General features: G+C 49.4%; 1 protein-coding gene across 2 annotated transcripts in view; it reads left to right on the plus strand.

Annotated features, from left to right (window-relative positions):
• The window catches only part of ASTN1 (astrotactin 1), a 317340-nt gene extending 299032 nt beyond the window's left edge, over positions 1-18308 (plus strand). For both annotated transcript variants that reach the window (XM_032318415.1, XM_032318416.1), the window contains exons 21-23: positions 568-668; positions 10376-10559; positions 14540-18308. In XM_032318415.1, the coding sequence (XP_032174306.1) occupies positions 568-668; positions 10376-10559; positions 14540-14777 (523 nt within the window). In that variant the 3' untranslated portion in view covers positions 14778-18308. The remainder of the gene's footprint in view (positions 1-567; positions 669-10375; positions 10560-14539) is intronic.
• Positions 18309-18430: the final 122 nt, after the last annotated feature.

The raw sequence follows: 18430 nt of genomic DNA on the forward strand, positions 1-18430 counted from the left end.
GGGAAGGGGCACGGGGACAGAAGGGATGCAGGGTGCTGGAATTTGGACCAGGGTCATGGTGGGGCTTAGTACCAGGCAAAGAAGGTGGATCTGACCCAAGGAGGAAAGGCCAGTGAAATGGGCTGAGCCTCCTGGGGCCAGGAGGAGGGCAAGCCCAGCGCTGGCCCGGGCCCGACGGACAGCCAGGAGGCCAAGCAGTCCCACGCAGTCCCCTGCTGTGGTCCCCACCCCGCCCCCAACCAGATCATCACATTCTCAGCAGCGGTCCTTCAGACCCAGCCCAAGTTCTGGCCCAGGTGTCTTCAGATACATATGCCTCAGGCTCAGATGCCTCAGTCTCCCCGAGAAGGGAAGAACCTCTAGAGGTTCTGCCGTAGTCGGGCTGGGGTTGGGCAGGAGAGTTCTCGTTGCTGCCAGGTGCCCAGGGCATGCTGATGCTGCTAGTCTGAGGGCGCCTAGTTGGGAACCACGGCTCTGTGCCCTGCTGCAAGCCCGTCCCTAGAGAGTGTGGCCATCAGTCGGGGCCTCAGCTCCTCTCTGCTAATGACGCCTTCCCCTGTCGGCCAGGTTCACCCTGTGGGGAGTGGACAACACTGGACGGCGCTCCAGGCCCAGCGACGTCATTGTGAAGACGCCTTGCCCCGTGGTGGATGATGTCAAAGCTCAGGGTAAGTGACACTGAGGCCAGCAAAGCCTGCAGAGGGACTCCCCTGGGGCCTCCCCTCACTGTGATGGAAGCGGGAGCAAGGGAGTCAAACAGAACAACACAGGGTTCAGCGGGGAAGGGGGAGAACTCAAGGCCCACCCTGGAGCAGCCCGTGTCCGGCAGAGATCCTCCCAGTGCCCCCATTATCTCACACAGTCTGGGAGTCAGGGAGCCGGGAGGACGCGCTGATGGAAGCCCTGGGCACACACGGTAGCACACCAGGTGCTGAGGTCCATGGAGTCCCTGACCTCTGCCCTCAGGAGTCCTCTCTTCATATGAGTGTGTCCATCTGCAAAGTTCTTTTGAAAGAAAACACAGGCTACGGATGTGGACATCTGTGCAAACGGCACACTTGCTGGAGCTCCCTTTCCTCACAAGGCTCCCCGGCGGGTCTCGATAGTGTCCCCTGCTCGGAGAAGTAGCACATGCCCTCCGCAGCCAGGATTTGGTCGTCCCGGGCACCCCTTCCGGGCAAAGAACAAGAACAGAGCTCTGGCCAAGCACTGTAGGCTTGCCGGGGGACCAGGCCTGATGCGCACGTGAGCAAGGACTCGGGCCATCGCAGGGAGCTCAGGCTGTGCAGGTCTCAGCAAGGGAAACAGTATGGCCATGCTGACGCCTGGTCCCTCACATCGCCTGAGAGATGGCTCCAGGCTCCAGGGGCTTCCAGCTGCCCATGAGGGGCACAGATCTGCAGGGATCAAGGGGTACGCACAGTGATGCAAAAGCACGGGGTGGGGAAAGGTCCACATTAATGGGGACCAGGTCCACATTAACTAACCACCAATGCTGCAGCACTTTACAGCTTCTGGAAGGATTCTCAGATTCATCGCCTCATTTGATGTGTATGACACAGCTCTTTTCAACCTAGGAATCTGATCATATTAAGGTCCTGCCTTAAAACTCGTGAATGGATTGCCATTCTTCTGTGACGAAGACCAAAATACTTAACAGACACATTAGGACCTAAATGAGGTGACCCTCGCCCACTTTTCCAGCTTCTTCTCATCCACTCTCCCCATCAATCTCTGCAGTTCCGCCTCACTGCCTTTCTCAGGTCCTCCACACATTCCCACTCCTACCACCAGCCCTTTGCACGTGTCCGTCTCATTACTCAGACCTTCCTTCATCCCCACCCCTGATTAATGATTAGCTCCTCTTAGCAGCAGATTTCAGGTCAAGTGTCCCTTTCTCAAGGCAGTCAAGACATCAAGGATCAAGTGATCAAGGGTCACTGCCAGTAACAATATCATGTTACTTTCCTTCTGCACATTCGTCTCTGTTATTAGAATCATGTGTTCAATATCTACCTCCCTGGACAGCGAGTTCCAGGAGAGCAGAGTCCCTTTTGGTTTACCAACTATTATGTCCCTAACCCTTGGAAGGAAGCACGATGACTGGTTACCAACAATCTTGGGCTCTGGAGTCAGACTACCCAGCTTCAAACTCCTGCTCCGCTATGTACTTGACCTTGAGCAGCTTATTTCACTTCATGCCTCAGTTTACTACTCTATAAAATGGGGGAAGGGATAATAGTTCCCTACCTGATATGATGCTAGTAAGAATCAAATGAATGAATTTACATTATTTTTTTTAAGTGTCCATCCCATAATAACTGTTCAGTAAATGCTGGGGAATATACATCCTAACATTGTGCCCCTCATAGTCAACCTGACACAGCAGCAGTCAGGGGACATAATGAGGTGACTTCAGCGGTACCAGCAATGTGCTTAGCCACAAAATTTCCCTGACTGAAACTGGCTTCACCTAGAACCCCAGCATCAATGTCTCTGCTAGTTTGGAAATGCTACCACTACCATGCAGAGTCTGCTTTCTGAGAGGGACCCAATGAAGAGGTACTGAATGGATAGAATACTGCCCCCATTTTGTAGATGTGGAAATGGAGAAGCGGAGTCGAGTGACTAGCTGACCAGGGTCACAAAGTGAGCGCTGAACAGAGTCAGCACACAGACGCATTATTGGATGTCAATTCCCATTTTGCCTGTGATGTTAAATTAGATATTTAGAAGGTCAGTGTGTAAAAGGGTGAAAACCTTTCTTCGTCTCTGAATGAAGAAAAGACCTAGGTTTAAAAAAGAAAGAAAGAAAGGAAAGAAGAAAGAGAAAGAAAGAAAGAAAGAGAGAGAGAAAAAGAGGGTTCAAATTAGGTAGAAAATAAAATTCTCCCTTTCAAGAATTATTAGAATCCACTGTGGCATTCTGGGGAGGTGGAGACTTTTCTGTCTAAGACAGATGTGCTTCTCTCTGGAGTGGGTGCTTCCTGGCTTATAGGGTGGGGGCCAAATGACTTTTGAAGTTCTCAGAATCCCTTGATGATGAAACAGAGTCTGGAGTTGAAAGCCCTCAGATGAGAGGCTACCTGGAGAGGCCCGTGGCCCCCTTCAGTTATCATCTGTTGATTTCTTACTCCAGGCCAGAGAGGAACAGGTGATGAAAAGGTGCCCTGGCTAATTCTGTTTTGGAGAATTTGCTAATGGCCTTACCGGCCGCAGGAGGCTCCTGAGACTTGCTAAGTAGGCAGCAGCCTGGTGGGGGTGCCTCGAGGGGGTCATGAGCGAGGAGGTCTGCAGCCCCGTGCCTGCAGGAATAGAGGGACAGACAGCAGCTCTGGAGTAAAGAGGGGCTGACATCAAGTAGCCTGCCTGGGAGCGACCACTCTTCTGTTTCTCTGTGGGGCTCCCTTAGGTTAATTCCAGCCCCCAGCGTGAATCAAGCTGTGCTTCTGGCCACGTGGGCTGCCCGACAAAGGAGAGGGTCTGAAAGCCCAGCAGAGCAGCTGGGCGCAGGCGACTCAATTTCCCACTGAGAGAATGAGGTAGCATCCCCTCGTGCTTTTCCTCTTCCCCAAGGAGGGAGTCCTGTATGCCGACCATGAAGATTAACGAGGCGGACCCCTTGAGGGGAGCCTCAGAAATTGATACAGTTCAAGCCGCTCTCCCAGAAAACCGTATGCTTTGCCTCCTTGAAACCCAGAGGGTGATAATAAATAGAGCTCACTTGGATCTGAATTTAAACCTAGTAATAAGTGGGAATTAGCTTTTAAGTGACCCAGAGCAGGACCTCAGCTCCTGATTACCCAGCAGGAAGCCAGACTAATCCTCCCATGAACACTCTTCCTAAACCAGATACTTTCTGGTGGTGAAGGATTTCACCATGTCATGGCAGAAAAGCCACCGAGCAAGTGAGGTTCCACCTGTATTGTACCGACGGCGTCCTTCCCGGGGAAGAGCAGCCCAGTGTCGGCAATGAGACCGGCCTCGTCTCCCGGCCGGGGGTGGCCTTGCCGGAGCTCTTTGCGGAGCTTCAGGAATCAGGGCTAGCTCTCACCCTTCGCTCCCCCACCGCCGTCCTTCTCTCCTGAGGCTGAACATGAATTCTGTCCTTTCCTTCCTGTGCCATCTACGGAGCCCCGGGATTAGATACTACAGAATGTGTTTTCTGGAATGGTGTAATCAGGTTTCGTAAATGCAGCAAATCATACTGCATATATTAAGCCCCGACTACATACATGGTTTAGGCATTAGGGGACAAAACGCCTGTCTCCTGGAGCTCCGAGGTCAGCAAGGGCAACACGTTCCAAAAAATAGTAAAGCAGATATTTCAGATGGTGAATGTTATGGAGACTGACTAGCAGGGAAATGAGGTAGGCAGTGCAGAAGGTAGAATTTTGGGGGAAGAGGGTGAAGGAGGAAGATACCAAGATACCCAGGGGAAGATCATTCTGGATAGAGGAGCAGCAGGACAGAGATGTGTGGTGTTTTTGAAGACGAGAAAGGAGGCCCCCTGCAGTGGCGAGGGATGGGGAGGAGAGAAGGTGGTGGGGAGCTGCCAGGGGCTGGGGGTGGGGGTGGATCCCATGGGGCCCCAGCGCAGGGTCTGGGACTCGGCCTGGGACTAGGCAGGGAAACACTGCGTACTTCAAACAGAAGAGAGACATCATCACGCTTACTGTTTCACAGGTTCATTCACCTGCTGTGCTGGGAGTGGACTCCAAGTAGCAGGTCCAGGGGCCACCAAGGCGATGGCAGGGACAGAGGAGAGAGGATGCTTGTGAGAGAGGTGGCGAGAAATGTTCTGGCTCTAAATTGTTTTGATGGCAGAACCAAAAGGATTGGCTGGTGGCTTGGAGCAGGAAAGAAAGAAGTCATGCCAAGGCAGGCTGAGCAGAACTGCCTAGTTCAATGGCTTGTGACTGTCCCCCAGCAGAACCCAGCATCCTAGATGGAGAGAGAGAAGAGGCCAAGGAGGGAACAAGCTGGTTGAGGGCACAGGCCATGGGCCCTGTGGATTATGTCAGGGAGAGAAGGGTGTAGATGCGGAGTTGATGCCCAGAGGGGATGGCGTTGCTGAATACCTGGGGGCTGAAGGACAGGCTTGCGGGCAGGGAGTACAGGAGGCTTCGAAGCAGGCTGTGTTCACCACGTGTGATGCTGGGGTTTACGGTCTCAAAGCTGCAGAAGGTCTCCAACATGACGATTGAGTCTAGGTGGCTGGGGGCCTGGGGACAGGTCTAGTCTTAAAGAGTTTTTTCATATGGACAGCGAAGCCACCCAAAATGGTGATGAGAAATGAAGTGGAGAATGAACCGGATGCCAGGTTTTCCCACGGATGTGGAAGACTGGCTAGTAAGTGAGCGGGTGGAAATAGGAAGAGGCAGGTGAGTTTTTAAGGTGGGGCTTTTTTTGTATATATACATAGAGAACAGTAGATCGTTTGCAGGAGGTCCTGAGAGACTGAAAGACTGGGGCATGGGAGGGTTCCGCTGTGTGGGAGAAAGCTTCGGGCAGGTTTCTGCCAACACAGGGACACGGAGAAAAGGAAGAGTGTTTGCCAAGGTCAAGGGGAAGGGGAGAGCTGTTTGCCATATTGCTGGTCCTGGAGGAGGCAAGGGACGTCTTGAGAGAATGAATTCCTAGAGAGCCGTGGTTCCCTAAACGTGACCCGGATGAGCAGCAGCGGCACCTTGGAACTTGTCAGAAAGGCAAATTCTCAGGTTCCTCTGAGACCCACTCCATCAGGAGCTCCGGAGGGAGCCAACAATCTATGTTTTCACCGGCCTTCCGGGTGGAGATCAAGTTTGATTCCCGAGGTTGAACGTCACGGCTGTGAAGGCAGCACAGAGCAGCCCGGAGAGGCGTGGCAGGAGGCGGGTGCACAGGGCTGGGGTGGGGGAAACGACCTTGTGGTGGGGACAGCACCAAGAATGACAAGGATCATTGCCCTCGGGTTTTCATAGGGAATTCTGTGAAATTCAGTTCAGTGGGGGCAGACTGAGTTCTCAGCCCCACACCTCTACCCCTACCCAGCAACTAATGAAAGTGGTGACTTAGGACTGCCACTCGGGGGATTTTTGCTACAGCATCAGGGGAGCTTTTAGGTGGTATGGGTGCCTCCCAGGATTCTCATTTCATAGCGAATTTCACAGCCACTGCTGGGGAACAAAAGCTCACTTGTGCCCCAGAAGTCACTTCCTCTCACTCAAATAAGACTCTTTGCCCCAGCCTCTTGCACTCGTTGTTCTCATAGCACTGGGGAAAGCATGATCTCCTGGAGAACCAGTAACGATTAATCATCATCATAAATAATAATAATAAAATAACATCTCCTATTGTCTGGCTCTTCTCTCAACTCATCTTACTCCAAATACTAGAATGGCTTATTTGCTATTTTCAATTACGCAGCCCAGAGGCTGGGAGCTCTCCACTGGTCTTGCTTCCCCCTGGCAGGCTCTTCCCCACACATCCCTGCGGCTCATCTCCTCCCTTCCTCTGGCTCTCAGCCCCGGGGTCATCTCTTCCCTGAGACCTCTCACGGCCACCCTGTTTAAAATCTCAGGGCCCTACACAACACTCCCATGCCTCCCTCTCCTGCCTGACTTCCTCACAGAAGATATTGTCCAGGTGATATATGTTGCTTCTGGAAAAGCCCCCTTCCACTAGACTGTAAGTGCCTCGGGGGTGAGGAATTTTGTTAGTTTTTCCTTGACCTGACATGTGCTAAGTCCTCAGGAAAAATTGTATTGAGTGAATGAATAAAGGTGTGCTTCCTGGGTCCAGATGTTATGCTGCAGAAACGGTTTACATTTAAGGTTAATGTCACCATAATGACCTTTTAATGTCACCATAATCTTAGAAGGTGTGTATCATTCATCGTCATTGAACAGAAAAGGAAACTAAGACCCAGAGAGGTTAAGTGACTTGTCCAAGGCCATACAGCTAGTCTGTGGCTTGCAAACAATGCTGTGGTGCCAGTTCTTAACCATAACTCCGGGCCTGAGGACTTCAGTCCCCATGGTTTATTCTGCTGTCTGAGAGGTCCTGGCTCCCTTCTAATAACGAGTAACTCAGCTTCTCTTTTCCCTGATAAGGCCCTGTCTGCAGACTCCCTGCTGTTTCTCCACATGCATTTGAAATTTGTTTTTTTAAGATTTTATTTATTTGACAGAGAGAGAGATCACAAGTAGGCAGAGAGGCAGGCAGAGATGGGGCTGGGACCGGGGCGGGGGGGGGGGAAGCACGCACCCTGCTGAGCAGAGAGCCCAATGCAGGGCTCCATCCCAGGACCCTGGGATCATGACCCGAGCCGAAAGCAGAGGCCTTAACCCACCAAGCCACCCAGGCGCTCTCTCCATGTGCATTTTAACTGGTCCTGAGCACCTTGCATTTTAAAGACAGGGAAGACAGATCCTTATTTTGGATAGCCCAAGACTTCTGTGAAGCTGGAAACTGGGTAAAATGACAACTCAAAATACCTTGTATTCTTTTCCGTTCTCTGAGTTAGTGACTTCTTGAGATGCAGTGAAAGCTAATGAAATAATATCCCTAAATTTTCTCAGTGGAAATAGGAGGAACCAGAAATACTCATGCACTAGGAACCTAGCGTTTATCCTTCTGAATATAGCATGCCGTTTATGGATGTCGGCTTGTAAGCACACCCCAGAGTTAGATTATCTTGGTTTTAGGAGATTTATGGTGGTGCCCGGGCTTCTCCACCTGGTCTCAGGCACGCATGCTGCTGCTGGGGGAAGGATCAGCCTCTTCTAGCTAGATATTACCGTTGTGTTATGAGAATAGTAAATATGCTGGAAAACACCCCTTCAGCCATCTCTGTTCCTCAGCGGAGACAGTTATAACTGGGGCCCGGGGTTTGGGATGCTATTTCTAATCACTAGAAATAAAAACATAGAGCCATCAACAAAAAGCCTGGGAAAAGGAAACCTAGACTCCCTATCCGGCCTGTGGTCTGATCGCCCACATTTTCCCTCCCCCGTCCTTTCATCGAGTACATGTCCCCCTCCTCCCGTTGAAATCAACAAAGCTCGGGGAAGCTGGGTGGCTCGGGCAGTAAAGTGGTTGCCTTCAGCTCCAGTCATGACCCCAGAGTCCCAGAATCGAGCCCGCATCCGGCTCCCTGCTCAGCGGGGGAGTCTCCTTCTCCCTTTGCCCTTCACCCTGCTCATGCGTGTTCTCTCTCTCTGTGTCTCATTAAATAAAATCCTTAAAACGAGAGAAAGAATGAAAGGAAGGAAGGGAGGAAGGAAGGAAACACAGCTCTTAGACTTGTCCTTCTGCTTCTGTCTGAACTCCAGGAACAAGGAGCCCCGTGCATTCTTACCAAGACTCCCTCTTACTTGGCATCTATGGGCCAACTAGGAGAAGTCCTCTATGAGAAATGGTCGCCTCAGATTTGCATTCCCCAAGACTCTGCCTCCTATATCTTCTTAAATTGGCCAAACACTACCATCCCCTGAGCATCGATACAAAAGAGCGAAGGAAGATAGACACAGTTTTAAAACTTGACTTGAGCCCACACTGGCTATACGACCTTGGGTAGGTGACCTGGCCTCTCTCACTCTGAATGTCCAGATGTGGAGGAGAGGGACACTCGTCTCCATCTTGCAGTGTTGGTAGAAGATTAGAGTTCACTATATGTGAAGTTCTTGACAATCGGTAGGCCATTAATAAGTAACGGGCGATATCATAGACCTTTATGTTCTAAGGCATCGTCCACTTGATCCTATTTTAACAACCTGAGAATTTAAAAATCCTGCAAATCTGAATGGATTTCTGGACTGAAGTTATTTATAATGCAGTTAAGATGCTGGCTATGAGAGTTTGGTTGCTAAAGGATTGGTATAGCCTGGGGTAGAGAGAGATCACTGGAAAGATCATGAATTACATTAATTTAACTAACACTTTTTAAAATCTACTCTGTTGTTGGGCCTGTGCTAGTCACTCAGGACATGGAAGTAAGATCTGGCACCTGTCCGCATAGACAATGGGCAAGATAGAAAAATAAGGAAATCATTGCAGTGTCTGGACAGAGTAGGTAGGGGTAGAAATTTTCTTCCTTCCAACCCAGAAAACCCCTACAATGGTGACTATGTTATTACCAACAGCCCAAACTTCACTTGGAATTGTGACATGGCATGAGGTTGCTATGCCTTTTGGTTGACAGGGGGTCGAGTGGGCAAAGTGCGGGCTTGGAAACCCGTAGACTTAGTTTCTTTATTCCCAGATTTAACACTGGATTGGAGTCAGAGTTCTGCTCTCCAGATCTCAGTTCCCAGCTGTTGTGAAGGGAAGGTGAACAAATCTCCTTTCTGACAGGTTTAATACAAAAACATTTAATGATAAAGGACTTCAAGCTCCGTAGGAAAAAATGGCCAAGGCTATACAAATTCATCGCCACTTTGCCACATCACCAAGTTCGCATGAGCAATGTATGCCTTGGAGGAGAAAGCTAAGAGTTATAAATTAAACTGAAAGATTACTTATTTGGAGTTGCAGGATGTACCAGGTTCTGCCTCTGTGTCACACACAGCTGCGAGCTTGTCTTTATATCTGGTCCAGGCAGCCCTAGCAAAGGCTCTGCCAGCCTGTAGTCATGGGGGCCACTCCTGGTTCTTCACGTGGCTCAAGCTTCACCTGACAGTGCTTCCCTCCATCCCTGAGTCAAATTTTGGTTCCCCTGGGCTTCCCTGTGCTTTTGCAGGACCCACTTGGTACCCCAACATATATAATCTGGAAGTTCAGGGGAGCTAATACTTCATGGGGCTGAATGTGAGAAGTCCCCACCGGGCAATCCGAGATGGGAGCAGACGGTAGAGTCTTCCTTTCTCCCCCTGGACGGACGGACCAGCGGGGATCCAGCAGCTTCCTCTCCCGCAAAGCGCACCACCTGCTTCTTGGCACGCCCCCTACCTTCCCTCAGACTCCTCTCTGGCTTCATTTCCTTCTCTCCTCCCTCCAGCTTCCCCGGGACCGCACTTGCCAGTAAAGTCTTCATCTGTGATTTTTTTTTTTTTTTTTTTTTTTTTTTTTTTGCTGCAGGCACTGTATTTTCAGGAAACATGGGTAAAGACAAAGAATATTATAACTGAAGTTGACCTGAGATATTCTAGTTGAAGGTTTTCATTGTTTTAGAAAAGAGAGCCACACCCGGTGGGGCTGAGATAAAAGTGAATTACTCAAACCACGGTCTCCAGGCTCCAGGTTCTTATTCTTTAAGCCACACATCACACACACCCATGCGTATATGTGTAAATACAAGTAGACACATGTCTCCATACACATGCACACATGTATGTTGTGTGGCTACATCCGTGCATTTAAAATGTTCTTTATTTGCCTTTTCTGCCCTCCTCAGAAATAGCAGATAAGATCTACAATCTCTTCAATGGCTACACCAGTGGGAAGGAGCAGCAGACGGCCTATAACACCCTCCTGGACCTGGGCTCCCCCACCCTACATCGAGTCCTCTACCACTATAACTTGCACTATGAGAGTTTTGGAGAATTCACCTGGCGGTGTGAGGACGAATTAGGTCCCAGGTAACCAAGAAACTCCATTGCCACTTACAACAACCTCGGCTCTTTGAAATTCTGTGCCTGTCCTCCTGTACCCATGGATTCACAAAGATTTCCTGGGTGACCTTAGGAGCTCAGAGAAATATGTCCTGTGCTTTTATACAGCTCAGTTCATAGAGATTAGTTTTGGGTAAGCTGTATTTAAGTAGGGAAGTCATGAATATATTTCCCGAACTCTGAAAAAAAATCTTTGCCCTTGACCTGTTTCAGCCACCTCTTTACCACGCTGACATAGCATTCCAAATACTAAAAACGGTAGACGCTGGGAGCCTCCTCGCTTTGTGAAAGAAAATTAGGAATTTTATTGAAGAACTTACACGAAAGTATTTATTACGTATGAGCTTTGCATATACAATATGCATTTGACAGACGTATTTTCAGCTAAATTGCACATCCTTTGGAAAGACAACGTGGAGGTAGCCCAGACCCACCTTGACATCTTTGTTGACCAAAGTTAGGACAGTACAGTGTTTGCCAGCTTCCCCTGGCCCCGAGGCCATGACTTTTCAATACTCAATACCCACTGCTTTTAGGTTCTGCAACACAGCATTCTTAGAAAGAGAGAAATCGGAAGAGTGTGTACAGATAACCACCTTCCTTTTGTTCCATTCATCACGGCTACATACTCCTGCTCTGAGAAAAACAGATTTTGGTGGAAATACTGGAATTATCAGATAGAGTCAGTGAAAGAGGCTTGCATGGAATGTTGGTACCTATATGTCCTTGAACTATTTAGGGGTTCATAAGGGATAAAAAGGGGGTGGCTCATTCCTCTGTTTAAGGAAAAGAAAAATGGAAAGCAAATGAAGATTATCAACACAATGGAATGGAATTCTCTGGCACTTAAAGAATTCTTGCATTCCTGCCAAGATGCTGCATGAAAACATCACCCAAATGTTGTCCCATCTATCTGACCGCTGATCGCACTGGAGGGAGACCAAGTGTCAGTGTGCTTCTCGTGACCTGAACTTATAAACTCTCCAAAATACCACTGTTCAGGACATTCCCTTCTATTCTCTTACTTTTTTTTTTTTTTAAATTTAATTTATTTTATTTTTTTAACTTTTAAAAGAAGGAAGAAACTCAGAATTATCTTCTGAAACACAGTGATTTCATGTGTAAGTTTAGGAAGAATCTTTCTGCATTCCATAGATTATTTCCTGCAGTTATTATAAAAGTTGATAGTCCTCAGGAAAACAGATGCCACGGCTGTGGACCAAAACACAGAGGGAAATATGTAAGGGACTTCTCATTGGCTTTGTTTCAGTTTCAGAAGAAATCGAACCCTGAGTTAGAAAGTAGATACGGATTAAGATATGTCCTCTCTGCTCCCTACCTTATTACTCCTGCCCTCATAATCACTTATGCTTACTGTTATCCTCTCTCGGCTTCTCTCCCAAGCTGCCCTCCCCCTCCCACCTCACTCTGTTTCTTCTCTGCTCTCTGCTCCCCACCCTTTCCTCCCTCCTTCTGACATTTATTGACTATATATATACAGTTCTTGGTTAGGGAACATAAATGTCACAATTTGAATAGCACTAACATTGCATATATCATCTTGATTTCCAAGGGCATTAGGATTGCTTTTAAAATTTCTCTCTTGTAACTCAAGAGTCGGAAGGAAAATTGGTTAATAAAGCAAGTGAGCAGGGGAAGAAGTGTGGCTCCCCCTGTAAAGTAAGGCATGCTGCTGACTTGACATTCTCTTCCCAGACTCTCCTCCCTAGAGACCCTTTCATGTGTGGTGCTGGTTTTTCAAGGCTCTGTATTAGAAGACAGTGTGTAATTTCATTAGCTTCTGGAAATCAAGTTTTACTCTCCGGTGTCATGGGGGAGAACCACCAAAAAGGAAAAGCCTTCTGCCTTGAGATGCATCCATCATCTTTGGAGTTGGTTGTGAGTGTGAACAGAAGACGATCTGTGGACCACACACTCCCTTTGAGCAGGCAGAAACGACCCCCTCAGTTCAGTTAAATCCCTTCCCTTAACTTTCACAGAGGCCTCCAGATTGACTTGTGGGTTGAACTACTTTGACAACAGCATTGGTTGCATTGCTGCTAAGAAAGAAGAAATCCACAGGCTCTGAGATGATCAAGGGCAGACACAAATAAAATTTTTTTTTTTAATTGAGCTACGGAAGTAGCCACAAGATCTCCATGGGCTAATCTAATCCTCTCTTTTCCCATGTCCTTGTCCTGAGGACGATGTTCACGCAAACTTCATTCTCCCTTCACTTCACTCCCTCTCCCTCCACCTTCCAAGAATTTGTCAACAACTAATGACATAAAGTAGGATAAATTAAGAGGAAGGGCCACCAAAGTCCCATTGATGACGACTTTTGGAAGCCTGCTTGGCCCAACTGCAGAGGCCAATAGACGGAGGAGAGGCCATCTGTAGGAGATGCTACGTAGGTGGCAGGCGGAGTCTTGGACTTCCTCTGACCCACCACTGAAGTAGGAGAAAATACGACTGCCCTCCGATGACCTCGCGTTCTCTCCGTCCCTGGACGCCGCTGCTGGATCTCCACACCTTCCCTCCAGCTTCCTCTCTGCCCCTCTCAGCACGTCCTCCCAGGAATGTGGTGGTCACGGCCAGACAGAAGGGGAGGAATGAAACGAATGTGCTTATTGTTCTTTGAAAGGTCATTCTCAATGGAGTGCAGAAACTTCCATTTTCTGGAAAGAACTGGTGACTGAATTAGAAATGCATTGCTTCTTCCCATGAGAAGTTAGCCGAGCAGCTGGTAAATCCTGTAAGGGTCGCTGATCATTGAGCTTTTCAGAACGGCATTTTATGGGAGGGAGCTCATTCAAAGAAGAGAAACTTTGTGGGTCTCTGGGCACTTCGGGGTTCAAAGAACAGGAGGAACAGAACTGAGTAAGGGAACGCTGCTCCGTCGCTCAGAGCTGGTGAGGTCTGACAGCTGGCTGTCAGTAGCCCCTGAGTCTCTCACGGACAGGGGCACGGGGAAGAAGGCTGTGCACCAACAAGACGAAGACGATTGTGGTGACCGCCTCCTTCCCCAGGCTGCACGCAGAGGCCACCAGGCTCTCGCACTGGCCCGGAGGGATCCCTGCGCACCAGGGTGTGCGAGCTTGGAGCACAGGTCTCCTCCACTCCTTTTCCTCCCTGGTGATCTGTGATCCTTCTCCTCCTCTTCCCCCTCTCTGGACTGGGTCTCTGTGGCGGTGGCCTCCTGGCTTTCCAAGGGAGAAGGCGGAGTGCAGCGGGAGCACACCTGCACGCTAATTAGGTCACGTGTGCCTCAGAGAGTCTGCATTCCCCCCGGGGCGGCGGGGGAGGGCTGTGTCAGTGTGCACCAAGGGCACTTGTCTTCACTCGGATTTCGCTGTCACGCCCTCCATCCGGGCATAATTAGTTACATTTGATACCCTCCAAAGTTCAGTATATCAGCTGTTTCTGCTTAGTTCTAAAATAGCCTTGAAAAGGGAAATGTTCACTCAAACACATTATTTGTCATTTAGCGATGGTAAATTGCTGGCTGTAAAGAAAATGGATTTGATTTGTCTTTCAAAACTGCCAACTCTATGATTTTAAAAGGGCATAAATTCCCACTAAAATAGTAGTTCTTTTCCTTTATTTTTCCTTATGGCATTTTATTTCTCTCTTTTGTTTTGCTGCCTGCCCCTTTTACCCAGCCAGTGTTCTTGCATCCATCCGCCCATCCATCCATCCATCCATCCATGTATCCATGCATCCGTCCGTCCCTCCATCCATGCATCCGTCCATCCATCCATCCATCTGCTAGACAGGTATTTATGGAAGACCCCGCCCCCCGTTCTGAGTGCCCCTGATAGAACAGGAAGCAGGACACACCAGACTCTGCCCTCCGGGAGTTTTAAGTCTCACTCTAACGGTGCCTGTTTGCCCTTCCCCACCTTCTCTTCTTTCTAATCTAAGTATCCTCCATGCTCCATCCATAGGAAAGCTGGCCTCATCCTTTCCCAGCTGGGGGATCTCAGCAGCTGGTGCAATGGCCTCCTTCAGGAACCCAAGATAAGCTTGCGACGTGGCTCCCTTAAGTACCTGGGCTGCCGCTACAGCGAGATCAAGCCCTATGGACTTGACTGGTCAGAGCTCAGCCGGGACCTCAGGAAGACATGCGAGGAGCAGACCCTGAGTGTCCCTTACAACGACTATGGGGACAGCAAAGACATCTAGCTCCACGATGCCAGCTGGTGGCTGCCAAAAGGAAGCAGGAAGAGAGGAGAGGAACATCTGGGTTGGTCTGTGGATTTTTAATATTTTTTAATGGAACATTAAAACCTCTAAACCAGGGAGAGGCAATATCTAAACCAGGGAGAAACTGATCCTTGCTCCCTGTAGAACTTTGGTATGATGTTCTCCATCTGCATGATCAGTAGACCTGCGAACCAGCAGCCTCATGCAGTGTCATTCCTCTTTCGGGGATTACTTTGGGGCTTGTTTTGTAGTTAATTTGTTTCATTTATTTTTTATTCCCAAAAGGTTTATCACAATTCTCAAGAGCTCTGCCATGCTCCCCATGAAAGGTCTACCAGGTTAAGGCACCCTGGGCTCGCTGAATCCCTGAGTCCATTACAGCTGGGGACAGAAATGAGGCCAGAAATTCATCCGACTGGCCCCAGGCCCCAGCCATAAGCATTTATCAAGAAGCTTTTCACTCTGGGAGCCTAAGCTCAGCTCACAGAGAAAGACAATGGGAAAATCGGGAGGGTGGCCTCTGTGGAGGCCACGTGGTTCCCCCCAGGCCTTCTTGTTGCTCGAGTCACACCTCATAGGTGAACTGAGCCTCCAATACGGGTCCCAGCAGGCCTTCGGGATTTTTAGGTCCTCACCCATTTTAAGATGGGATTGGGATGAAATCTCCCTCTGGCAGATCTCTGCCTCTCCTCCAAACAGTATGAGATCTTTAAGAAGCAACAAATACTCCTTGTCAAATGTACCTTCAAAACAGTCTACCTGGGAGACTAGTTAGCAACCCATTCTAGAGAAGAAGTAGGACTGATTGTCTAATAGCTCCTGTGCCTCCAGGATGAACTTCTCCAGACCACCAGTGTGCATCACACGCCTGCATTCTCTTAACACCTGCGTCTCTCACCCCGGACAACACCTGCTCTGGGTCAGGAGGTGCTGATACCCCCACGCCAGTGTTTCTGTGAATGAAAGCGATTACTGATCACAAAAAACCTAATGTCTGTTTCTCCCTTGCTCAGTTTGCTTAATTATTTTGCTAGTTTTGCAGGTCCTCTCTCTGGATGGCCATCCACAGGAGAATGCCACTGTCTTCTCCTACCTAGCTGCCAGGCCAGCAGAGGTTCTGTAGGTGAGCCCCGACGGCGAGTAGGGGCCCAGCCCTTGATTCCACCCCATGACCCTAGTGTTGCTGCCACGGCCGTTAAGTGGCGGCCCAGCCTTCCTGCAAGAGCTTTGAGGGCCACGTGGCCCACCAGTGACCTTAGCTGTCCCCACACACCTCAGAGGCCTGAACACACACCTTCAGCCACCCTGCCTTTGACCAGGGCTCCTCCTTTGGAAACACAAGGGAAAGGTCAGGAAAGAGATATGGATCTACATTGAATTATATGGATTTTTTTCCAAGTAGTAATGACAAATAGCATTCTGAAGGGCTCACTGTGGACCAGATGCTGCTCTGAGGGCCTCACATGTCACTGACTCCTCATGACATGCCCCCTGCCCCAGCCCCATCACCAAGGAAGGGCTCTTCTTGTCTCCGCTGCAGTGACGGGGAGGTGGAGGCAAAGAGCGGTCAGACAGCTTGCCCCAGATGTCTCCTGGGGCACTGCCTGGGCCACCGTATGAATGCAGGCTGTTCCCTCTGCCACCCTCAGCCCTGGGCCAGTTTGCCTGTGGCACGCGGCCGTCCCATCCATCAGCTCCACGCAGACCTGCCCAGACAGCTCTCCTTGCGCCCCGCCGCCCGGGGCAGATATGCCCACGGTGCGCCCTTAACCTTGCAGCCGGGAGCACCCTTTGGGCTCACCAGGTCTGTGGTGGGAGCCCTCCCCTGGGGCCCAGGAGGGAGCCTGCGGGGAGACTGCTGGCTGCCCTGCTCCCCACCCCACAACTTTCCATAAAAAGCTGGACAGATTTGTCTGCCATTCTAGAAGGTACCTGCTTCAGAAACGCCTCCACTTTCGGAGCGAAGGCTAGCAGAAACCTCGGCCATACCACCCGTGGTCAGAGCAGGGCCTCCAGCAAAATGCCTAAAGGGACATCCCTGACCATCCCCAGAGAGGACGGTGCCACAGGCCGCTGGAGCCCAGCCAGCAGTCCATGCCGAGGGAAGAGCTGTCCTTGCTGCTGCCACTGTCCTGCCCCCGTATTCAGTCTGCCCACAAAACGGGCTCGAGGCAGCATGGTGGGAGTCCCGGGCTGTGCTGCTGGAGGAGACCAGAGCCAATGGGCTGCCGAGAGAGGACAGGGAGTGTCACCCTCCTCCGTCCCCTCCTTCTGTTTTATTAATATAAAGGAGGAGCTTCTCTCCCCCAAGCCCCTCCAGCTTTTCATCTGCTTTTTCTTTTTCTTCTCCAGTCCCACCATTCCTCCTTTATCCCTTCCTTCTCCATGACCCTCTTCCTCCTGCTGTGTCCCTTCGTGTCCCCCTCGTGGCACAGGTGCTTGCACATACTACACACTACACACACACACTGTATATATACATTACACATACCTGCATTATACACAAAACACACACACAGTGTACACATGCACGGCACACACACATTATATACACACTGCACACAACACACATTACACACACAGCACACATACATTATACACACTGTATACACATACAACACACACTATACACCTACATTACATAACACCCATACCTTATACACACACATTACATGCACTATATATACACATGCTACACACACAACACACATTGTGCACATACATTACTCTCACATATACACATACATTATACACACGGCACACCCACAGTATACACCCACATGACACATACTATACTCACTATACATGCATACATTATACACACTTCACGTACACTATCACACACTATATGTACACACATTACACTTACATGCACTATCCCCATATATTACACACACACTCTACACACAGCCTCTATGGCTGGGTCCCATCAACTCTCAGGTGAAAAATAAGGCCCATATGGAAGGAGCAGGAGACAGTTTTTTAAGTTCCCCCGAGGATTTAACGACAGGATTTGGCCCGGGGAAGACACCATCAATCCCACCCCGATGACATTTCCCAAAGCTTGCCTGGAGGGACCCATCCTGACCTAAAAGTGTGACAGTACTGGACCAGTATTAAACCTCAAATTTCTAAGCTGCCAAACAGGTCTTAGGGAGTCACTTATACTCACCACAAACCCCCCAAATCTGGGCTCCCCACGAGACCATGGTGTTTCCTCTTGAATGTATGTGACCCCTGGAATAGCATTAGACCTTTAACTGAGTGTGTGATCATTTTTCACAGAGTTTGGTCCGTTTGTCATTTTCAGTTAAGTACACTTCTTGATATTCAAATGTTCTATTAAAAAACTGAGTGTGAAAAAAAAAACCCCACTTTACTACTATAGAAGGAAGAACAGATAAAATGTGACCAACTTCAGGTGTAACAGTATTGTTTCAAAGAGAATTATTGTACGATTATAAAAACATGGAATAATCAACTAAATAATAAACAAAGCTGTTAGTAAGTGCCAGGTGTGTGCATGTTACCTTAAGTCTTGAGAATTGGAGTGATCTGGTTGGACCCACCAGGGAACTATCCCTGTTTTAAATGCTCCACCTCTGGGAAATCTGGGTGGCTTGTCATTAAGC

Source organism: Mustela erminea, chromosome 17 (assembly GCF_009829155.1).
Source record: "Mustela erminea isolate mMusErm1 chromosome 17, mMusErm1.Pri, whole genome shotgun sequence".
NCBI lineage: Eukaryota > Metazoa > Chordata > Mammalia > Carnivora > Mustelidae > Mustela > Mustela erminea.